Source organism: Lepidochelys olivacea (genome assembly GCF_965140295.1).
Source record: "Lepidochelys olivacea isolate rLepOli2 genome assembly, chromosome: 2".
Classification (NCBI taxonomy): Eukaryota; Metazoa; Chordata; order Testudines; family Cheloniidae; genus Lepidochelys; species Lepidochelys olivacea.
Window position 1 is genome coordinate 192,182,846 of NC_140412.1, and position 25,484 is coordinate 192,208,329.

The window sequence follows — 25,484 nt, forward strand, 5'->3', positions numbered from 1 at the left end:
ACATTACGCCCTCCTTGATTGACAAAATAAGTTACAGTGTAATCAATCACTTTATACAAAAACTTGTCATTACTACAAGTGGAATGTGGAGACATTTGCAGTGCTCTAGTGCTGCTACTACTGATAGTGGATTGCACCATTTTCCCAAGAGTCCAGTATCTGGCTGTTCATTTCTAGGTGTCATTCAAAGGGTTGATTTTTATCAGATGACTTTGAGTTCCTGTAGTTACTCAAGCTTTTTTCTGGGGTTGAGGGTGGATAGTGGGAAATGAGTAAAGTTTTGTTCTGGGTTGAGAGTTTTAGTTGCTAGGTTCCCGAATTATATTATTAGTTTTATCAACGTGCCCCCAGTTGAATCTGACGAACCTCTAAATAAAATAATGCCTTCTGTGGTGTTTAAGGTATTACCCGACTAGAGTTGCACACATTTGGTCCCACTTATCTCTTGACAGTAAATGTGAAAAATAATTGGGGAGGGGTCTCAGCAAGGACTGACTTATCAGTTCTCACAGAAATATTGTAGGTGATCTTCTTTTGCACAAAGGACTGGAACAGAATGAGTGGGGGGGGAATATTTATTGAAAAAACTGAGTGAGACACGCTGATAGTCTTCCCACTTAAACAAGAAGGCATCTGAATGAAGTGTTTGCAAAAGTAGCCATCAGGCATATGTCCGTCATGTTATGATTTTATGTAATGAAGTAGAAGGTGGGGGAAAATGGATTAATAGGTCCAGATCCTTAGCTAGGTAAGTGGAGCTATGCTAATTTACAGCAATTGAGGATGTGGCCCCTAATATGTTTGTCATGCATTAGACTCTGACTTCTTTATGAATACAAACAGGGTATTTAAAAATTATTCCACTTCTGTTTCTCCATCCAATGTTGCTTGGGTCACTTTTGCTGAGGGTGCAGAGAATGTGTAGTTGACATGGAGCTCTTTTGCTGTAAATTTATTGAGAGCCTCATATTCCATAAATTTGTAGGCATGAGCATTGTGAATACACAAATATGTACCTACTTTGGGTATGTGCTACCAGAAGTGTGCATACAAATCTGTTTTGGATGCGTGTGGAACTTGATAGGCACCTATATAGTCACTTGTGCATTCAAACTGGGGATTTGCATGCAAGCTGCCAGTGGGGTGTGTGCAAAATAGGTATGCATTTTCACGTTCACCACAGCACACCTACCAAGTGACTGAAAACCGGGTCCTAGACCATAAAGTGCTATTGTACGTGATTTTATTTTAAGGCAATGACTTTTTGGTCTGTTTGCACAGCACCTAGCACGGTGGGGTCCTGGTCCAGGACTAAGGCTCCTAGGTGCTGCGGTAATACAAAGTAAAAATAATAAAATAACAAAAGTAAATAACAACAATAAAAATAATAAACAAGTTATTGGTTAAAGCAGTCTGTTTTGAAGGTACCTAATGGTTCCTGCCTGCTGTGAGGTTTCCCCAGCTGCTTCACTGCTCATGTGTTCACCATTTCAAACCGTGGTTCTGAGACTCTAGTGCAGTGCTGAAAATTCCGTAGAAAGTCCCTTTTACACTGAAGGACTTTCTGCAAGGGCTGGAGTAGGGAAGTAAATGCAGTTCAGCCTGGTGTCCTGTAACAGTAATCAATAAAATATTAACTGAATCTCTGCTCTTGAAAGAGAGGAACTGCCTTTTGTGGCAGAGCAAGAATTCTCCTTCCTCCCCTTCTTTCCATTCAGGCTGATAATTTTAAAGCCCAACATTCTGCATTTTTGGATCCGCAGAACAGATGATTAAAAATTCTCATTTGTATCACGGCCGTGCCCAGGAACTATGCTGGTCCCTAGTTATGATGTTCCATAAAGACGGATGAATCACTTGCCCATTAGCTAAGTGTAACCTACCAACGTGTGTGTGTTACAGCAGTAGTTCTCAACCAGGGGTCTGGGGCCCTGTAGGGGGCCTCGAGCAGGTTTCCGGGAGCCTCCAGGCAGGGCCAGTATTAGCCTCGCTGGGGCCCAGGGCAGTACACCAAAGCCCCACCACATGGGGCTGAAGCCCAGATCCCTGATCTCTGTCAGCCAGGGCTGAAGCCTGAGCAATGTAGCTTTGTCAGGGCCAGTGTGACATGGGGCCCCAGGCAACTGCCCTGCTTGCTACCTCCTAACGCAGGCTCTGGCTTTTATATGCAGAAAACCAGTTATTGTGGTACAAGTGGGCCATGAAGTTTTTATAGTGTGTTGGGAGGGGTGTCAGAAAAAAAAGCTTGAGAACCCCTGTGTTACAGGTCCCTCTGTGTTTGAGCTGCAGATATGAGAGTCTGTTATGGCCCCAGCCCTTTTAAATATCATGCAAACGTAGCACAGAGGTATTATGAAGGGTGAAATCATGCCTCCATTGAAATCAATGCTAAAAGTCCCATTGTCTTCAGTAGGGCCAGGATTTCACCATGGGCAGATCTAGCTCTCTTGATGAGCTATGAGACATATTAGGATCTTGCAGAATATAAACTTTCACTAAAAAAAAAAAATTCTAGGCCGTAAGTAAACCAAGTGCAAACCATTGTCTGGAGTTGTAGGCTGCTTAGTAAAATCCATGTGATAGATTTGTGGAATATATTAGAGTTCAAGAAGGGGGGGCTGAGGCTAAAACCGGACCCTACAGCCCCCTGCTCATTCCCCCCCAGGAGTCACCTGCCACCTGCAGAGCTGGGCTTGGAGCTGAAGCAGAGCCTGCCTACAAGACGCAGGGGGGAGTCGACCCTGGCTGAGAACAGGCTGGGGTGGACTGATGACCTGGCACCCTAGTCCCCACGCCCTGGGCCAGGCTGGCGGTGGCGTTTGCAGGCAGCGATCACAGGAGGGGCGGAGGGTGTTGTCAGTCTGCCTGTCTGGGCCAGATGGGCCGGGGTAGGAGAAGTGACCTTCTCTCCCTGCGCTGTGTGTGAGAGCTGGAGGCCAGGCTCTGCAATGAGCCCCATGCCCTGAGCTTTAAGAGCACTGCTTCCACACCCTTCCAGGCCAGGCCGAGCCAAGCCCTAACCCGAGTGGCACGGGGAGGGAGGCGAAGCAGGAGCTGGTGCTGCAAAGTCACCTCTGCCCAAGGGAGAAGCAGCTGCCCCACATGGGATCCCCAGCTCAGGTTGCAGCTCCGGTGCTGGTCACATTTGTACTTGATCTAGCTGCCAAGTATTCACTGCCGTAAGACAATTGCAGACAGTATACTGTGTTTCCTTGTGAACTATCTCTGGTGTATCCCTCAACTGCTGAGGTTGTGCCAAATAGCACAGGCTTCTCAAACACTAAAGTTAGACCACCTTTGGAATGAAACAAACAAGCCGTTTGAGCCATGCTTTGTTGAATGTGTTAAACATAATTTGACTTCGATAATCTCCAATTAAAATTCTAACCTCCCTAATAGTCCTTCCTTCTTAACCTCTGCTTAGAATCCTAATGAAAAGCAGATAATAGATGAGTCACTAAAGCAACATGATTCTTCCCTTTTTTTATATTCCAGTAACCTGTGGTTGTGTTTTAGAGAAGGAAAGTGGATCCAGTAATTCAACAATGACTAGAGCGAGATCACATAGGGCCACCTTAGGAGGTAAAACTCAAAGGACATAACTGGAGTTAAAATACTAAGGTCAAGGGCTACTGAAAAACTAATATTGGTCCTTCTCCTCCAAACTTTAGTGGCCACATAATACTGAGGGCAAAGAAACACATTTTTTGTTGTTCATAGATTTCTAAGAACCTGTCTCCCTTCATTGGATTTTTCTTTTCCATTTGTCAGAGAGAGACTTGCAGCTGCAGAAGAAGATTAGTCCTATGCTCTAGCACTGAACCCCTTTACCTGCTGCTAACGAAAATTGATGGGTATTGTATGAGTGCTCAGCAGCATTTGCCACCAGTTCAGTACTTCTGTTCAGGACATGGGGCCACTAGCATTTGTCCTCTGTAGCTACTAGTGCTGACTATCTTGTCTATGTCAGACGTGAGGCGGGAAAGCAGGTAAGCTGCTTGCCAGTCAAAGTGGACAGCTGGACCTTGAAATGTTTCACTTCTGTTTTTAAAAACTTTAATTTTTGAAGTGCATAACATACTTATACAATACAGTAATGCCATCAGATTATAGGACATACTGAGTGATTTCCACACCCTGTCCCATTATCTAGTCATACTCATTCTGCAAAGTACTGTAGGTGTAAAACACTATCATACTGATTTGATAACATTTCACATTCACTTTGCCTGTGCAACCTTTATTCAGCCCTCTTCTACGTATGCATTATGTTACAGTCTTTAATTACATGATCACATCCTGTAAAAAAAAATATAATATCTGTGCCTTATTGGATGGGCACTCAGAGGGGCAGAATTAAGGTTGCACTAGTAACTTTAAAGCTAGCATTTTCTAACTTCTAAGTGCTTGAATTTGAAACCTAAATACCATTGTTTTATCCTAGGGTGTTTTTGTATATTACATACCAATAAGGGGTATGCTCTGACTGCTTTGTGCCTCTCTGATGCAAACCAGCCAAAAACTCATGGTTAGTGTTGCTTTAGCTCACCACAATGAGGCAAAGCATCTGGCTCATACTTGTGAATGTGGTCTTATCCTCCCTAAGAGACAGCAACATCAATTGAGCAGAACTGAGATATAATATATACAATAAAAAACTCCTAATGTAGAATAGTATCACGTGAATCTCAGACCGTTACACTATCATTGTGATGCAATTGCCCACATACTGGCAAAATAAATATTCATGAAGCTTTTAATACAATTCAAGAAATTCCTCCAAACCGCACAGTACTCAGTTTGTTTTGTGCTATATCAATTAATCTCACTGAGTCACACATTCAGTCCTGAGTTATTTAATAATTGGAATTCCATTTGTGCAACAATAACTGTTTTGTACGCTACAGGACTATCACACTGGGCATTTAATTATGCTCTGTGGGTGAAGAGCTCTAACTTAGTTTTCTTATGCAGAAACTGATTTTTATTGTTTCAAAACTTCTTCTTATTTGCTCATGGTGGAGGTTAGAGGTAACCTTGTCTGATCCTATGTTCATCCTCCAGTGGAGCTTAATCACACACTAAACACTGGAGCTTGTTGAAGTTTTTCATATGGAATTTTTTTCCATTGAAATATTGCCCTTTTGCAAGTAAAAAACTTTTCAAAAAACATTGTCAACATTTTTGAAATTCCATTTTCACTAAATTTTCCAAGATTTATTTTACCAATATCCTCATTGTTTTCTAAATTATAAAAATAATTCAATTTATACACTTATTTCACCAGAAACAGTGTTTTCTTTCTGTGTTGTCAGCAAATAAAAAAATTGGAAAAATATTTAAATCATTTTGAAAATTTTAGTAACAGACCATTCCACAGAAAACAGAAAGTGGATCCATTTCAAGTTATGTGGAACAGAAAACAATTCAAAATTTTAAAAAAATGTTGGCAAAATCATGTTTGTGGGTTTTTTGACCAGTGCCTCTAACTGCTGTAGTTAATGTGTACCAGAGTTTTTTTGTTTGAAGATTTCATTATAAAAGGTTCATCTTCACTGTTAGTGATGGAAATGCTGTTTCCAGTTATATTTCAAGAGATATTCCTGCTATCAGAACAGGGAACCCAATTCTATACTATTGTTGCTGAGTAAAACTAAATATAATAAACATGCATACAGAGGAACATTTCTCTTTCATCTGTCAAAACTGTCAAATAATTCTGTGCTTTATAGAGAGAACTCTTTTTACTTGTTTGATTTGAAGTTTTTCCATCGCTTTGGGACCCTTTCATAGAAAGGTTAAAAAAAAAGTCATCGCACCCGATATGGTAAAGATGGCAGAACACTCAACACAGGAGGGTTGTCTAATCCGTGAACCATTCCCACTGACTAGAGTCTGGAAGAGCACAGATGCTGTAATCTTCCTTGTGTGACTGCTAGATATAGCTTGTTTGTGAATCAAAGAAACTTGACTGCAGTAGACGACATCACTTATTAGGCACTCTAAATGGGAAAGTCTGAAAGGTCAAACTACAATAAAGTCTTCGGAAGAAAGGAAGTTAAGTGATAAAGTGAGCAGTGGCATATTCACCTGTGAAGTCTCAGCTATGAATTTAGTTACCTCCCTACCCTGTCTCCACAAAACAGACTAATGAATTTAAGAACCTGTCTGATATATAGAGATTAAAAACAAACACTTCACACCTACATTTGAAGCCAGGTCCCTGGCTTGCCAAGCTGGTCCCCTGGACCCTAGAGTCTATTTTTATTAACCTTCCAGGCATACTGCAAGACTTGTCCAAGTACATAAGCTTTGGTCTGAAGGAACATGGGGAGCAATGTGAGGTTCTGTCTTTTAAGGGGTGTGTTGGAATATTTGCTGACAATGTGCCAATTTTAAAATTGGTTGTTTAACAATTATATTTTTCTATGAGTGCTAAGCTGCTTGCCAGTCAAGGTGGGCAGCTGGACCCTGAAATGTTTCACCACTGTGGGTTTTTCTGCATATGTTTGTAATAAAAAAAACAATAAATAACTTTTCTAAAGCTCAAGGTGATGATGTATTCTCTTATAAATTAGCCAGAGCGACTATGTTTACAAATTAAAGTTATGAATGGCTGAAAACAAGCAGTTAAAATGGAAATGGCCGGCAATTATGGCCAGCTCTGCTGCTGGTGCTAAAATATGTACCTATTAATAGGCAGTGTGATCTACTCTTTAGAGCCAGGGACTCTTGGGTCCAAACCCCAGTTCTTCCTCTGATTTAGTTTCTTGCCTTGGGCAAGTCACTTGGGCAACCATTTACAAAGTGACATCTGATTTTGGGTGCCTCCATTTATGTGTGCCAACCTGAGACACTTTGGGCCTAATTTTCAGAAGTGCTGAGTCCCCACAATTCTAGTGGAAGGCAACTGGAACAGCAGATGACCAGGTATCTCAAGATGGGCACCTAACAGAGAGGCACACAAGCGCAAAGGCCACTGTAGAAACTGTTCAGTGTAACTTCCGTTTCTCTTCTGTTAAATGTAAGATGGGAATAATAATGTTTACCTACCTCTCAAGGGTGTTATAAAGATGAATTAATGTTTGTAAAGCACTTTGCAGAGCGAAGTGCTCAGTATTATTATAACTAAGAACACTGGGTGAACATGAATATACAATTATACCTAACATGCTTTATACTTGGATATAAAATCTGTTCAATCAATTTTCACTAAACATGCAATTTCACTTTCTTCAGCCATTAATACAATAAACATCTCACCCTTCTGGTGAGCTATGTTGAGATTTCACATGTCATTTCATTCCGATCTTGACAAGAATATGTTTACTGTATGCTTAGTTTTGTTTCCATATATAACATTTAATCAAATAAATACTGTAATTGCTCCACAGTTGCAAAATTGTTGCCTAAAGAACAATGTTTTCCTCTGTTCTTTCCTCTCCCTCACCAGTGCATAGTTTGGGACTGGGATTCCAATGGCAAACATGACTTCATTGGAGAATTTAGTTCAACATTCAAGGAAATGCGAGGAGCAATGGAAGGGAGACAGGTAGGTGCAAACCCTGTATAACATCTGAATTTACTGGCCAGATTTCAAGTTGACTTGCTCCTTATGCAGTTCCATTGACTTAAATGGAATGTAAGTTAGTATAGAATTTGAGCCTACCTATTTATTAGATGTATCAGGAGAGTTTCACTGAAGTTCATTGTTGAGTCCAGAATTTGACCTGGAGAACAGTGCTGGGTGTCCCCTGAAAGATTGGGAGGTGCATTTTGGTAGTTTACCCAAACCTGTTTGGTTTCATGGAGGCTAGATCCATTCATGGAGAATAGGTCCATCAATGGCTATTAGCCAGGATGGAGAGGGATGGTGTCCCTCATCTCTGTTTGCCAGAAGCTCGGAATTAGCGACAGGGAATGGATCATTTGATGATTAACCGTTTCATTCATTTCCTCTGGGGCACCTGGCACTGTCAAAAGACAGGATACTGGGCTAGAGAGACCTTTGGTCTGACCCAGTATAGCTGTTTTTATGTTCTGAAATTGAGCTGGAAGTTTATGAAAATATTGATCTTACTTCTCACAAGATTTCCAGAATATCTTGGTTATATTTGGAGGGGGAGGTAGATCCACCCAACAAGACACTGAAGTAGACATTGGAGAAGTAGGAGACAACTCATGAAAGGACAGAGCTGCAAAAGCTGATGGAGGACAGAATTTTAAGAATCAGAGAGTGGTCAGTGGTATACAAACCAATTTGGGAGAATAAGGAAGATGAAAAGGGAGAGCCCCAAGATTTGGGCAGGATTGAGTCAGAGATTTTACTCAGAGCAGATACAGTGGAATGTGAAAACTGCGTGTAGAGCAGGGACAAGGTAGAATCAAGGATGGTCTAGGACCAGGGGAACTCAGTGCATCAGTGTATAAAGCAGTTTCCTTTAATAGAGTATTTATAAATATGTAGAAAATGCCCTTGAAATTCCATTTTGTTCTTTTCTATTTTAAAATGAGGTAAAATCCTGACCCTCATGAAATCAATTGGATATTTTCCATTTGGGGGTAGTTGGTTCTTTAATTTACATTTTAAATGTTTTGTTGTGTTTAGTGTACACTGTTAAGATGCCTAACAATGGCTACATTAAAATGTTAAGTTATTTCCAAGCCATGTTCCTCAGCAGGCATTACACTAAATTAAAAAATCACTAATGGTTCCAGCAGAAACTGGAGATGAGTTAGAGTTAATTGGAATTTCTGAGCATGCTTATCCCTCCCTGGGCAGCTGAGCGCCCCATCACAAGACTAACTTATTAGCAACACTCAGATCCAGAAAGTTGCCAGTCTGCTTCTGGGAAGGATATTTGAACTAACTGGTATGATATCCTATTATTACCTGGACAAGATGTTCTGAAAATGAAGTCAGCAAAAAAGGGAGGTGCCACTGTTACTGTAATTATGTATCTGATAGAAATTTGTCTGGAAGTACAACTATTCTCCTATTTATATTCATGCAAGTCTAAGCATAGAAGTTCTATCAGCTGCTGGAATGCAACTGCAAGCCAACACTCACGTGATGGCTAAAGACCCTTTATTGGCTGAGTGTCATTTTTCCCTCTTTCCCTGCTCCTTTCCCCCATTGCTTTCCATGCCTTTGCTGCCACCAGCTCTTACTGGAAATCATCATGATGTAACTAACCAGTTTCTTATGAATTACAGTTCCTAAGAGAAAATTGAATTACCTCATTAATAATTCTACTTCTTTATGTCAGTGTGAGCCTCACAAATAGGGATTGATGGCAGTTATTGAAAAAGATAAATGATTTGGCATATCTAATTGGAGAAGTTGTCATTTCCTATTATTATTTCATCCTGGAGCCATTAGTGTTGATAAATTCTCTGTGTGGGAAATAATAATGTTGGACTCCTAGACTGTTGCCCATGTTGTCTAATGGAGATGCGAGAATCAAGCTAAAAGTGCAAAACAAACTTGGTTCACACTTTACATTAAGGTTCTATTTATAAATAAGGTTAATAAATGGCTAACCAATTGGTTCAGAGTCCAACGAGTCAGTAGGTTGCTTATCACCATCTATAAGATTTTCTGCTGATGTGTTTATAACCATCTATGCTATAACACGTGACTCATGTCTACAATATGCTTCTAACATCAGCCAGCCACTTACTAATCCTTTATAAATCATTTAAATGGAGCCTTAATATGAAGCCTGATCCAAACTTGTCCTTACAGGGCCAAATTGAGTCAGTGGAGCTGGACCCACTTACACCAGGGTTGAGTTGGCCTCAGACATTTTAGAGCAATTACTAGATTGCATGCATTGGTGCATGTCAAAAATTAATCATGAAGTGGAATGAGAGCTTTCACAAAGAGGGGGCAGGAACCAAGCTGAATAATAATAGCAAGGCCAGCCTGTTGAGAAAACAGCAGCTTTAAGTAAATGCCTATGAGTGGGAGAAGGAGCACATAATGGTCAAATGTGTGCATCCCTGATGGAAATTTCTTCAAAAGACAGGTGCTCCGTCACCAAAAGTGACACACACAATGATCAGAGACACTCTGAACCATAAAGCTGATAGGAAAGCATTGAAGACATGGGATCCATAACATCCAGGCTGCCCCAGGTTGATTAATGAAGTATTCTGTGCTGTGAGGGGAGAAAACACAAGGAACAATTTTACGAAGTTCATTTTTATCCCCAGCATGGTATGGGGAGAGTTGTACTGTCACAGGATTTTGTAGTCAGTCATTCCCAGTTCTCATTCCCCTTATATGACACGCAGACATTGCACATCTCAAAATACTGCTACTTTAAAGTGGAAGACACCTATTTTTATAGCAGATGCTAAACATTATTTAGGAGAATGCATATTGGGGTTGTTTTAAAAAACTGAACCTCTAACAAACATCTGCAAAACATATCCTATCCTTCTATTGTACCTTTCCTTGAGTCTTATTCCAAAACTGGTCCTTCACAATTTAACCATAGCTTTTGTCTCAATGGCTCCAATTCAGGACAAGCACTTAAACACATGCTTAACTATACCCTTATCCAGGAAAGCATTGATTTCAGTGAGACGTTAAGTACAGGCTTAAAGTTTAGCTTAAGTGCTGTTCTGAGTAAAGATGCTTTCCTGAATCGGGACACCTATATTGTGCAGTTGTTTTATAATGTTTATTAATGCATTAAACAACCTGGCCACTTAAAAAGCAGAATGGAAAAGAATGATAAAGACTAACTGGTAAAACTGTTCACAGTTGAACTGGGGGGAATCCTCCTTTAATTAAAAAACCAAAAACCCACACAATTTTGAAATTAGAGGCAATAGAACCAGATGGATTGGAAAAAAAGCCATAGAAACAAACCACCTGGACCCTAATGGGAGAAATTATGTAATCAAAAAATCTGTCTCTACAAAGAAAAATATAGGGAAGGGAGAAACCTTCCTACATCTGCTATCTCTTCTGGCATTTCCACAAGATTATTTAACTTCCCCATAGCATTTCCATTGTATGTGCCTCATTCATTAGAATGTTCTGTCAGACAAAACTGTGCCTTCTCTGGGGATTCCAATAAGTGAGATTCTGAGGCAAAGTAGGAGGGGGCCTCAAAGCCAGCTCAAAGCTGCCCCCTCTATCCAAAACTCTCGAATGTTGTCCCAAACTCTTCAGATGATCAGGGTTCTATTGCACTTGCATAAGTGGGCATGTGTGAGACAGTAAAGCAGTTAGTGATTTTAGTAATGTACCAAGGCAAGTCTCAATTTGCCCAGTTTTAGTAGACAGCGCCACTTCTCTTTTTAAGATCAGAAGGTCAAATACACTCGATGCTCTGCACTATCAGAAGCTTGGTGGCAGAAAAGGGGGGCTGCAACAGCCCAGTGCATCAGTAATCTCCCTTTCATCAGGTAATCTGCAGGCAACCAGCGCAGTTCCAGAAGTGCTGGCTAAGCTTTAGAGTCTTGGTCAAGAAAACAGGGGATGCACAGATATTCACTGCAGTCTGCACTTGTGACTCTCCTGTGGAGCCCTGGCAGAGATTAAAAGCAGCCAGCCTACCCATGGTGGGCCCCCGCAGCAGCTAGTGTGCAACCACCACCTGTCCTCCTGGGGGGAGGCAGGGAATGCAATGGCCCTTACAGGCACAGAAAGGTGCCATTTGAACCTTGGGAACCAGCAGGAATGAATGCCCTGAAAGCAAATTGCTCACCCAGAGTCAACAGAACAACATATTAAATAGTGACTTGCTGCCAAAACAAAAAATAACCCATTATTATGTCAATGTCCTAAAAGAAAAGGGAAATTAAAAGCAATTATTTGGAGAAAAATACACAGATGATGGTCCATGCACCATTTTGGATGAGTGTCACCTGCTCTGGCGTCATACTTCATATTCCTCACATGTGTTTTCCTGGGGTATATCTGATGTGATCACAGGTCCTAAGTGAAAACAAAAGCTCTGTGTCAGTTACTCTTGCCTCAGGGTACATGGAACCACTTCAGTCTGGTACCTTTATTTATTTGACATACTGGCCAATGCCATTGCTGGAAGTATGCTGCTAAAAATTTCTATTCTTTAAATGTTTACATTTAGGAAGTTCTCTCTCCTTTACATGTATATGGGAAGAAGTGTCTCAGTGGGATGCATAATTTTTCACTCCACTTCTGGGGGATTGGTAGGGTAAGAGAAGGAACATTTGAAGAAGCAAACAATGTCCTTTATTTCAGGGAGTAGTGTCCCTGGTTGTGGTGATCTGTGTCTCACTTCAGAGAATGGAGGTTTAGAAATATGACTGCCTTGCAGGTGTCAGCATTATTTTGCCAAATTTCATGGAAGGCAAGGGAAGGAAAAAACATGAAAATGGCTCAGGTTCACTCAGCTGTTTCCCTCAATCTGGATTGGGGTTGCGGGTTCTAAAGAAACCAACCAACCTACATTTGGCCTTTCATTGTAAAACCTTTTGCGCAGCTCTTGTATTAAATTAGCAGGAAGCGGTGAAGTCATATTGCCTCCTGTTTCATGAGGAGAGGAGCTCATAGCCCAGAGCTGTCAGGCACATGGAAGAAATGTTAACTGGCACACTATTAGAATGATGAATCTCAGTTTTATGGTGGTTAACAATAATGTCAGAGTATAGACTCTCGTATTAGTTACCTCTCAGCTGAAAGGTTAATTTAAGTGATGGAAAAAAAAAGTCAATAAAGGTGACAGATACCATATCAATAGCAGAATGTAGGAGTACATAAAAAAACAAACTTGTCTTAGCAGTGAAAGCAAAATATTCAAAACAATTTGCATCATTACTTACCTGTCAAGACCTGTGCTGCAGATTGTTCCCTCAAGTAGAGCTGATGACAGAAAGGATTGTCTAGGGAATTTTAGAAAATGATGCTTGTCATATAATCAGCTCCTGCTGTGTAAATGCAGAGCTCTGGGGTCAGTTCTTGGCAGATAAGTAAAGGAGGAGGTGAGTTTGATTTTAAAATTGTCATTTTTAAGTCAACCCACAGTCAGGGAGCCTAAACATTTATTTTACAAAAAGCTTTTCAGTTCACTAAATCAGGTAGTGTATTTACCTGATGAAAACTTATTCTTTCCTTCTGTTTGTTCACTTGCAAGGAATTTCCTAAGATGATTTATTTGGCTTGTGATGCTAATTGATCAGTTAGGTTTTCATTGTTTGTACCTTTTCATATTTTAATACTTAGGAATTATCTAGAACATCATCCATAGATCTCAAAGTGCTTTACAAAGCTGGGTAAGCATTATTATCCACATTTTACCGCTGCACAGAAAAGTGCAGTGACTTGCCCAAGGGCACACTATTATTCTATTTTGTATGTTCTTCTACCACCCAAATTGTCATAGAAGCTGCACACCTTCCTGAAGAGCATTAAGCACTGAAATGCCTTAGAATCAAAGAACTGGAAGGGACCTTGAGAGGTCATCTAGTCCAGTCCCCTGCACTCAAGGCAGGACTAGATACTTTCTAGGCCATCCCAGACAGGTGTTTTTCCAGCCTGCTCTTAAAAATCCCCAACGATGGAGATTCCACAACCTCCCTAGGAAATGTATTCCAGTGCTTAACCACACTGACAGGAAAAACTTCCTAACTAATGTCCAACTAAACCACCCTTGCTGCAATTTAAGCCCATTGCTTCTTGTCCGATCCTCAGAGGCTAAGAACATTTTTTCCTCCTTGTAACATTTTATGTACTTGAAAACTGTTATGGCCCCTTTCAGTCTTCTCTTCTCCAGATTAAACGACCCCAGTTTTTTCCAATTTTCCCTCATAGGTTATGTTTTCTAGACTTTTAATCATTTTTGTTGCTCTTCTCTGGACTTTCTCCAATTTGTCCCCATCTTTCCTGAAATGGGGCGCCCAGTACTGGACACAATACTCTAGTTGAGGCCTAATCAGCGCAGAGTAGAATGGAAGAATTACTTCAGGTCTTGCTTACTACACTCCTGCTAATACATCACAGAATAATATTTGCTTTTTTTGCAACTGTGTTACACTGTTGACTCATTTAGCTTGTGGTCCACTATGATCCCCAGATCCCTTTCCATAGGACTCCCTCCTAGGGAGTCATTTCCCATTTGTATGTGTGCAACTGATTGTTCCTTCCTAAGAGGAGTACTTTGCATTTGTTCTTATTGAATTTCATCCTATTTACTTCAGACCATTTCTCCAGTTTGTCCAGCTCATTTTGAATTTTAATCTGATCCTGCAAAGCACTTGCAACCCCTCCCAGTTTGATAATATCCACAAACTTTATAAATCTACTCTCTATGCCATTATCTAAAGAATTGATGAAGCTCTTGATCAGAACCAGACCCAGAACTGATCCCTGGGGGACCCCACTCATTATGCCCTTCCAGCATGATTGTGAAGGACTCATTACTACTCTCTGGGAATGATTTTCCAATCAGTTATGCACCTACCTTATAGTAACTCTATCTAGCTTGAATTTCCCTTTGTTTATGAGAAGGTCATGTGAGACAGTATCAAAAGCCTTACTAAAGTCAAGATATACCACATCTACTGCTCCCCCCATATCCACAAGGCTTGTTACCCTGTCAAAGAAAGCTATCAGGTTGGTTTGATATGATTTGTTCTTGACAAATCCATGCTGACTTATTTATCACCTTATCTTCTAGATGTCTGCAAATCAATTGCTTAATTATTTGCTCCATTATCTTTCCAGATACAGAAGTTAAGCTAACTGGTCTGTAATTCCCTGGGTTGTCCTTATTTCCCTTTTTATAGATGGGCACTATATTTGCCCTTTTCCAGTCTTCCGGAATGTCTCCCATGACTTTTCAAAGATAATTGCTAATGGCTCAGATATCTCCTCAGTCAGCTCCTTGAGTATTATAGGATACATTTCATCAGGCCCTGGTGATTTGAAGATATCTAACTTGTCTAAGTAATTTTTGACTTGTTCTTTCTCTATTTTAGACTCTGATCCTACCTCATTTTCACTGACATTCACTATGTTAGACGTCCAATCACCACCAACCTTCTTGGTGAAAACCAAAACAAAGAAGTCATTAAGCACTTCTGCCATTTCCACATTTTCTGTTATTGTCTCCTGCCCCCAATGAGTAACAGACCTACTCAATCATTGGGCTTTCTCTTGCTTCTAATGTATTCGTAGAATGTTTTCTTGTTACTTTTTATGTCTCTAGCTAGTTTGATCTCATTTTGTGCCTTGGCCTTTCTAATTTTGTCCCTACATACTTGTGTTATTTGTTTATATTCATCCTTTCTAATCTGACTGAGTTTCTGCTTTTTGTAGGACTCTTGAATTTTAGATCATTGAATATCTCCTGGTTAAGCCAGGGTGGTCTCTTGCCATACTGCCTATCTTTCCTGCACAGTGGGATAGTTTGCTCTGGTGCCCTTAATAATGTCTTTGAAAAACTGTCTTCAATTGTTTTTCCTCTTAGACTTGCTTCCCATGGGATTTTACCTAGCAACTCCGAGTTGGCTAAAGTCTGCCTTCTTGAAATCCATTGTCTTTATTGTGCTGTTCTCCCTCTTGCCATTCCTTAGAATCATGAACTCTACCATTTCATGATCACTTTCTCCCAAGTTGCCTTCCACTTTCAAATTCTCAGCCAGTTCCTCCCTATTTGTCAAAAATCAAGAACAGCCTCCCCCCCAGTAGCTTTCTCCACTTTCTGAAATAAAAAATTGTCTCCAATACATTCCAAGAACTTGTTGGATAATCTGTGCCCTGCTGTGTTATTTTCCCCCAACAGAAGTCGGAGTAATTGAAGTCCATCACCACCAAGTCCTGTACTTTGGATAATTTTGTTAGTTGTTTAAGAAAAGCCTCATCCACCTCTTCTTCCTTGTTAGGTGGTCTGTACTAGACCCCTACCATGACATCACCTTGTTTTTTACCCTTTTATCCTTACCCAGAGACTTTCAACAGGTCTGTCTCTTATTTCTATCTCCACCTCAGTCCAAGTGTATACTTTGTAATATATAAAGCAACACCTCCTCCCTTTTTTTACCCCTGCCTGTCCTTCCTGAGCAAGCTGTACCCTTCTATACCAATATTCCAGTCATGCATATTATCCCACCAAGTCTCAGTGATACCACTGTGTCATAGTTGTGTTTATTTACTAGCATTTTGAGTTCTTCCCGCTTATTCCTTGTACTTCTTGCATTAGTATACAGACATCTAAGATACGGATTTGATACCCCCCTCTCCCCCAATTCTGTCTTGTCTCGCCTTTATTTCTGCTATAACAGTCCATGCGCCCCCCAGATTCTGATCCTTCTCCCAGGTCTCCATGTTTTTGACTTACCTGTGGGCTTTGGTCGCCTGCCCCTGTTGAACCTAGTTTAAAGCCCTCCTCACTAGGTCAGTCTGCAGCCAAATATACTTTTCCCCTGCCTCAATAGGTGGACCTCATCTCTGTTTAGCAGTCCTTCTTCCTGGAACAGCATCCCATGGTCAAGGAAGCTAAAGCCCTCCTGGCAACACCATCCTCGCAGCCAGACATTCACCTCCAAGATGCATCTGTCTCTAACAAGGCCCGTACCCTTGACTGGAAGGGCTGAAGAGACCACCACCTGCGCTCCCAACTCCCTCACTCTTACTCCCAGAGCCCTGTAGTCACGTCTGATCTGCTGAGGGTCAGACTCGCAGTATCGTTAGTGCCCACATGGATGAGTAGCATAGGGTAGTAGTCAGAGGGCCGGATGATCCTCGACAATCCCTCCATAACATGTCAGATACAGGCTCCTGGCAGGCAGCATACCTCCTGGGATGCCATGTCAGGGTGACAGATGGGCACCTCTGTCCCCCTCAGAAGAGTCTGCAACCACCACTACCCTACGTTTCCTCCTGGGAGTGGTGGCTGTGACCAACATCTATTATGTGTGGTGCATCCTCTCCCTAAGGGAGAATTGTATGTATACCGAAGTGTTATTTTTTTTACCTGTATACACTGCTATGAGTTTATCCTGGAGAAGGCAAGATCAGAGAAGCGCACTTTGCACTTGGAGTGGAAGGTGGTGAGGTTTGTGATGATCTGTTTGGTGAAATTCGGTATCAGAGTTGGGATTAGAACTCCTGGCTCCTATATTTTGCCCTGTCCACTAGATACTGCTGCCTCCATTGTAACTGGTAAACTAAGCAATTTTTTTTATAAATGCATCCAATAAGTTTATAGAATAGCTGCTACCAGTGAAGCTAGTTTAATGTAAAATATACTCAGAGCCGAGTGATCAATGATTTTGCATTGCAATCACATTTCTTCCCTCTACTCTGCTGCCATCTCCTGTCATGGAGAACTCTGTTAAATTTTTTGGGGGAGCCTGAACTATCCTCCTGAGATTAGAAAAGCAGTTTTGGAGAATTTCCCAGCAACATGGGGTCCTGTGTCTTCCTATTACCTCAGTCAGAAAATTCATTTCACAAGACAAATAATTGAGCTGTAGGGCAAACTGGGGCACAGGCAGCTTACTTCATACAGCTTGAAAATATTTTTGTTAAACGTTTTCTCTTTCTGTTATCAGCTAGGTCACCTGTTTCCAGGAGCCACGAGGTTAGGAGTGCAGTACAGGCACACAGTTAGCCCTTGGTGAAGAGAAGGTCTCACACTGCTCTAAAGCAGTATCCTTCCCTATTAGATATTTTGAAAGGGATCCTGATTTTGAAATGTTGAATATTCAAAGTAATTGTGTAATTCACTGGTGTGTGTTACAAGGCCCCAGCTGTGCTGATCCACAGAGGATATGAGTTGTTACAGCCTCTCATTGCAACAGCTTGGATCTTTTGCTTTTCATTCTGGAGGTCCTGAGTTCAATCCCCAGTGTGTTGGCCAAGATGATGGCTGGCACAATTGCTCTTAGGGCTTTGCCTAAAGAGGATTGAAGTCAACGGGGCTATTTACATGCTTAAAATGCATCACATCTTTAAATGTGTCAGGACCTAATTAAGGATTTCTTCCACAAATACACAAAATACAGTAACTTCAAGCCAACATCATTCAATTTAAAAAATGGTCTAAATACTTATTTACATATGTAGCAAGGCAAAGACTCACCACTGCAGCACCTCCTGCTGGTCTTCTTGGGAATTAGCTCTCCAGTGTATGGAGCACCTCATCCTGGCCAGTGTCTTGCCTGCCGCTGGCCCCCCATGTCCCTCCTGGACCCTGGTGCCCCTTTTCTTCAGGGTTCTGCCCTCAGCAGTAACCCAGAGTCTAGGTCTCCCCTCCCAGGGGAACCCCCAACCCTCTATCCCCCCCTTGCCTCAGTGGCTACTGCCAGTCATCATCTAGCCCCCACTCACTGGGGCAGACTGCAGACCACTCATCACTGGCAAGGGGGGTTTGGACCTGCTGTCTTTCCCTGCAGCCCAGTGCCTTGCACAAGGTCTGCAGCCTGGGCTGGAGCTCCCCAGCTCCTCTTGCCTTTTCCCAGCACTGCTCTACCTCTGGTACCCTGCTCCCAGGAAGCTGGGTCCTTCTCTCTCTACTACTAGAGAGAGACTGACTTAGCTCCTGGCTCACAGCCCTTTTTATAGGGCCAGCTGTGGCCTGATTGGGGCATCGCTCCAGCTGTGGCTGCTTCCCCAATCAGCCTCGCCTTTTCCCTCAGGAGTGGAGTAACTGCCCCACTACAACATAGTATTGGCCCCTTTTGTAGATGGATTTTTCATCTTGCCTGGCACCATGTCAGTACACACACATTTCCTTGAGTGTTTTCCCCCCATTTTCAAAAAATGCCCCTGAAATAACATTAAAGACAATATTTTTCAAATCTCAGGCCCTAAGTGTGCATATGCAATAGCTCATGCAAAATGGGACATGTGCAGACAGGTATTTGCACGTGCAAATGTGGGTTGTGCTTGTGCAGAGGCAGGTGTGCATATTTTTGAAGGTACTACTTAGAGTTCAAAGTTTGAACGTTTGGTCTGTCTTAAACTACCAAAACCAAGTAACTTTTAAGTTGAAATTGATCTTTCTACTGCAAAACATTTCAGCTTCAACAAATCAGCATATTTCAACAACAACAAAAGTTAGTTGAAAACGTTCCAGCGAGTGCTATGTGGCGGTCGTTATTGAATTTCCTTTTACATACTTAGATTAATTTCTTATTTTCAACTTCTTATTTTCTCATAGTATCTACAGCGTATAATATTGCACTCTCAAGGATCTATTTCCAACAAAAGGGGTTAAGGAAAGTACTTCAATCTCAGGTCTAAATTGCTGTGTTCTTTGTCGTTTAATGCAAACCCTCAATGTTATATTAATATGTAGGGAGTAATGTATTTAATATCAAGTATCAGACAATTTCCCCCCATCATTTTTATTTATATGCGGAGCCACTTTTTCTGAAATGATCTCTTTATAAAAACCCTAAATGTTTCACATGTAAAACCTGCATGGGCGTACACAGATTTGGGTAGTTAAATGTCTGTTTGAGAACTATGCATATATTTGCAGACCAGAATGTAGGTGGGACTAGGTTAAGATCACTCCTTGTACAGTTAATGTTTAGCCATCTTTGTCTTTGGGCCATTTGATGGGACTTAATCAACTATAGAGAACATACCATGCAACCTTAATTAATTCAATTTGTTTACATGAATTTTCTTTCATGCAGTGACTGGTGTTTTCACAGGTACAGTGGGAGTGCATAAACCCCAAGTACAAAGCAAAGAAGAAGAGTTACAAGAATTCAGGCATTGTCATTCTTAACCAGTGCAAGGTACCTGCATTTGAAAGAATACTTTGTCTATTCCTCCTCCCAGTTGTTAATAATGTATTTATAAAGATTTTTTTGGAAATGGAGCCAGCAAAGAAAATCTCAAGTGTGGAACTAAAAATTGTGACATGGGAAGGGCAAAGGGAAGCTATTTGTGTTCTAGCAGTCTATCCTTTCTTAGGCATATCATATAAAAAATACAGCAAAACCTGCCATAATAAGCTGAAGAAGGAAACAGCCCAACTTGAGTCAGAACCCAGGTTGTGTTTGAGGGGCTGGAAGCTGTAAAAACATATTTTACCTGTAAACTGATATGGAAATCATTAAGACTCAGTAAACGTGGAATTTTCTAATGCCATATTTATAGATTCACTGTTCAAAGTTGAGCATTACTATAGGGAAGCTGGTCATGGCCCCATAAAAAAATGTTGCACTGAAAGGAGAGGTTCAACCACTTTGTTACACAGGAAGAATACATCATACCCTCCCCAAAATTACATCTCTTTCTTTTCAAGTTTAGAGTGACTTTTCTGAGAACTCACAGTAAATGGGTGCATTACATGGAGTTAAAATTAATTTTAAAGTGGCTCCTTTAAAAAATGCGGCACCCTGTGGTAATTTCCATTACTAGATGGAAATGATAGAATTACTGGTAATAACGCAGAAAAGGCAAAAGTGTTCAATACATATTTCTGTTACATATTTGGTGTAGCCCTATCATGTGATGAGATGACTCTTTTCAATCCACTAGACTGTAAGGAGGGTATTAAATAGATACTACTAAAGTTACACATTTTCAAATCAGCAAGTTCAGATAGTTTGTTTTGAAGAGTTTTAAGAGAGCTAGCTGAGAAACTCACTGCACTATAAATGTGATTTTCAATACGTCTTGGAATGCTGGGGAAGTTCCAGAAGACTACAGGAAACCTCATGTTGTGCCAGTATTTTAAAAGGGGAAATGGAATAACCAAGGTAATTATAGGCCTGTTAGTTTGACACTGATTCCATACAAATATGATGGAGTAGCTGATACATGACTCGATTAATAAAGAATTAAAGAAGGGCAATATAATTAATGACAATCAACACAGTATTAAGAAAAATTGATCCTGTCAAACTAAGTTGATAGTTTTTTTGATGAGATAACATGTTTGGTTGATAAAAGTTAATAGTGTTGACGTACTTCCATAATATGTTTAACTTGGTACTGCATTACATTTCGATTAAAAAACTAGAATGAAATAAAATTAATATGGCACACATTAGCTAGATTAAAATCTGTCTAGCTGATAGGTCTCAAAATGTAATTTTAAATCAGGAGTCATTGTTGAGTGGGTGTGTTTCTAGTGGGGTTCCATAGGAATCTGTTCTTGGCCCTTCACTATTTAACATTTGTATCGATAACTTGGAAGAAAACATAAAATCATTGCTGATAAAGTTTGCAGATGACACATAAATTGGGGGAGTGGTAAATAATGAAGAGGACAGGTCTCTTAACACAGAGCGATCTGGGTTGCTTGGTAAACTTAGTGCAAACAAACAATATGAATTTCAGTACACGTATATGTATAATGTATTCTACATGTATACATCTGGGAACAAAGAATGAAGGCTGTATTGAGGACTGGGGACTCTATCCTGAAAAGCAGTGACCCTGAAAAGATTTGAGAGTCATGGTGGATAATCAGCTGAACATGAGCTCCCAGTATAGGTGCTGGAACTCAGGGTGCTGCCACGCCCCCCTGGTGTAAAGCGGTTTCCATCAAATACAAGGTTTACAGTTTGGTTCAGTGGTTATCAGCGCCCCCACTATACAAATAGTTTAAGCACCCCTGGCTCCCAGTGTGATGCTGTGGCCAAAAAGGCTAATGCGATCCTTGGTTACATAAACGGGAATCTTGAGTAGGAGTAGTTATTTTACCTCTGTATTTGGCACTGGTGACACTGGTATCCACAATTCAAGAAGGATGTTGAAAAATTGGAGAGGATTCAGAGAAGAGCTATAAGAATCATTAAAGGATTAGAAAACCTGCTGAATAAGTGATAGACTCAAGGAGCTCAATTTATTCAGCTTAACAAAGAGAAGGTTAAGGAGTGACTTAATTACAGTCTATAAGTATCTACACAGGGAGCAAATATTTAATAATAGGTTCTTCAGTCTAGTGCATAAGGTATATCACTATCTAGTGGTTGTAAATTGAAGCTAGACAAATTCAGACAGGAAAGAAGGAATAAATTCTTAACGGTGAGATGAATTAACCACTGGAAAAATTTACCAAGGGCAGAGTTGCATTCTATATCACAGACAATTTTTAAAATCAGAATTGAATATTTTTCTAAAGGATCTACTCTAGAAATTATTTTGGGGAAGTGCTCTGTCCTGTATTATACAGGGAGGTCAGACCAGATGATCACAAATGGTCCCTTCTGGTCTTGGAATCAATGAATGTCTGTCAGACCAGCCCCGGTGCCTCACCCCCACACCCGTCCAAATGATCTTAAGAATGAAGTAACTCAGACACTTACAACTTCCCATACACTAACAAGTCGCTGAGATCTTGTGCTAAGGCTATCTTTGAAGAAAATATTTTAGGATTAATTGTCGTTTGTTACCATTAATCTTCATAACTGAAAGTTTCTCTTTTAGCAGAGTCTGACAGATAATGTTCTGTTTCAGAGAATTCTGTGAAAAACTACCCTCTTTCAACATTTTCTTAACCTTCAGTGTCCTGCATAGTGACACTATTGGGTGGGGGGAGGGAATAAAAAAACAATTGAATCTCCTCTGGGATTAGACACTAAAATGTTGTAACGATAAACATGTGACTTTTACACTTTGTTACTGTCAAGCAGAGTGAAGGTTGTTTGGATGCCCTAAATATCCATACCTTAACATAGTGGGGTTTCTTTTAAGTTTACCTTTACCTCTGAATTCCCTGGTTTCTGATGTTTCTTCTGGGCATAATTAAAACATTCCCGTAATGTGTTGTACCCTAAATTGCTCTCCATGTTAACTCCACCTTAACATAGTTTTTGTCTGAGAACTTTAAGGTAAATTTGCTGATTGGGGGGACTTTAGAACATATTTCAGTGTATTTAACAACGTCTTTGTCAAATAATCCATAAAACCAAGGATTTGGGGTAATAAAGGAGTAATAGAAATGGAGCCCCTCAAAAGAGGAAAAATAGCTCAGCCTTGTAGAGGAACTAGTGTGCAAACAATCAACATTCCCCAATTACTCCTTCCTGTTGTTTTATAATACCAGTAAGCAATCAAATATGCCATACATTGCCATTATGCATCCGTACATCGAAGTTCACCGGGATGACCATCTCTGTGAGATGTTTCCCTTCCCATTCTTTCAAAGTCATGTCTCTGAATTCAGAAAAAATGCCTGCTCCTCTCTCTTAAATCAGTGGGAAAATCCCCAGTGACTTCAGGCAGAGGAATGCTGTTCTCTTCTCTCCTTGATGTGCATAAATAATTTCGGTGGTTTCAGAACGGTTTGTGTTGCTTTCTCATCTTTCTTTTTTCCTCTCTTAACTTAGCTTTAAGTCTCTCCCTCTCTGATTTCTCCCACGCCATCCCAGTCCATGTTTTATTTTTCCTTAAACAAGCTGTCTCAAAGTCTGGATCCTTTAGCAATACACAGTTCATCTGAATGTCTTTGCTTTCTTATTTCCAGATCCACAAGATGCATTCTTTCTTAGATTACATCATGGGTGGATGCCAAATACAGTTTACAGTAAGTGTTTTCCGACTGTAATTTCCTTTACCGTAATAAAAGGAACTCCTTTTAAACACCAAATTCATCACTTTCACAGGAAAAAGTTATCTGATTTGCCATTTTGTAAATGTATTCATAAATGGCTAAATTCTTCCTGTAAAATATTTTGTGACTATAAAATAAACTGGGATCACAGTATGATTATCAAACACGTAACATTTTCATTTGGCATGTTGCAGCAATACCACTCAGACCACAGCAACTAAAGTCCATAGTATATATAGGGCCAGATCCTCAGTTGGTGTAAATCAGTATAGTTCCAGTGACATCAATTGTTCTATGCTGTTGTATGAGAGCTGAAGATTTGGCCTAGAGTCTGTGTCAATAGCTGTGTGTGGGGGTCATCACTGAGAATGTCACATGATCATTCTTGTCCTGCCCAGGCTTAAGTCAGTTCCGATTCAGTATGCCTCTCTGCCAAATTTCTGCTTGAAATGCTCTTGGGACTCCTTCTTTCAGTGAAATGGTTGGAAGAATATTTAAACATGAGCAAAACATCATAATGTTCCCTAATCTGATTCTTAGAAATGGCTCAGTCATTTGTGGTGAAACCGCTTCCATACACCAAATAAAATAAATAAATAATCAGCCTGGCATGGAAAATGTCAGCCCAGGTGGCTAAAGTTTGGTGAAGTTATAAGGAACTGAAAATAGGGTCTTATAATGGAAAGTTTGGGGTAGTATTAAGTATAAATGGCGCTACCAGCTTCGCCTGTAATGCATAAATATATGAGGCCATAAATGCTAGCTCTGCTGAGGTTGCTCTGGTACTGGAAAAAAAAAAGTCAAAATGAAAAACAATCCCTCAGCCAGGGGTGAAAGTAATATAAAAGACTTACCTGTATGGGGCGGGGCCTTGGGCAGAAGAGGTGGGGCTGGGGATCAGCTTCCCCCAGCCAACCCATCCACGCTGCCTGGCCCGTACCGGCCTACTTTCACCCCTGCTCTTGGCCAAATATTACATACCCACCTACAGTCAACCACATCTATTTCTTGGATCTTTCAGTCCTTCCACTTCCAACCCACTATCCTAGTCCCCAGGTACTATTTGTCTAAGCATCCAGTACAATGACTGTCATAATTTTTGCTACAGCACCATTTTTAAAAGGGACGCAGCCTTGCCCCAATTTGTTCATGTGACATTTTTTTCACCCACTGTCACTTTTGTGCACAAATCATTTAATTTTCTCACACCAAACATGTCATTTTTTTCACTGTGCGATTCATGCACGTGCAAATGGATTCATCGTGTGTATATTCTGTCATTTTCGCTCTCAAGTGCACAGAAACTATACACTGGTAAAGGGGCACATCCTAAGACTATGTCATGCCATTTTGTTTTGGAATTCATGCGAGTGATTTATTTGTAGTCAGTGCAAAAACACATGCCTTTTTTAATGATCCAGCAGCTTGCAGTTAAGATGTGCAGAGATGTTTGACTCTGCATTAATTACATAGGCTCATATGCTCACACTTGTCAAAGATGGCTTGTTGGAACACTATAGATCTATGAAATCCATAATCCTGCAATCAGAAAGAGGACCGTGTTTCCTGAATTCTTGTACACCATTATGGAATGTTAATGTTAACATAGAAATGAGTTCCAATAAACCACAGTGATATATTGCCCTCCTCTTTGCTAAGACAGAAGCAAAGTTCACAAACTCGCAGTAAGTCATCCAACCCTCTTTGTGTTTTAGGATTAATTATGTTTCTGTTGTGTTCATGCAGTGTACAGATAGTACAATGCAGCTGTGATCTGAAAGGGCATTTGATGGGGGGAGGGAAGCTAAGATGCTAAGCATAGGTTTGGGAACAAAAAGCTATCGTATAGTGTTCCTGCTAATTTAAAGCACTAATGAGAGCTTTTGTAACATCATGCTGTGTGCTCTTGGGATACTTTGTTCATCCATTGTGGTTACATAGTTCATGATTAGAACAAAC

The 25,484-nt window shown here is 40.6% G+C and overlaps 1 protein-coding gene across 3 annotated transcripts in view; it reads left to right on the top strand.

The window, feature by feature from the left end:
* CPNE4 (copine 4) overlaps positions 1-25,484 on the top strand; it is a 333,548-nt gene that overhangs the window by 254,184 nt on the left and 53,880 nt on the right. For all 3 annotated transcript variants that reach the window (XM_084619842.1, XM_084619841.1, XM_084619843.1), the window contains 3 exons: positions 7,454-7,552; positions 19,669-19,755; positions 23,439-23,498. In XM_084619842.1, the coding sequence (XP_084475968.1) occupies positions 7,454-7,552; positions 19,669-19,755; positions 23,439-23,498 (246 nt within the window). The remainder of the gene's footprint in view (positions 1-7,453; positions 7,553-19,668; positions 19,756-23,438; positions 23,499-25,484) is intronic.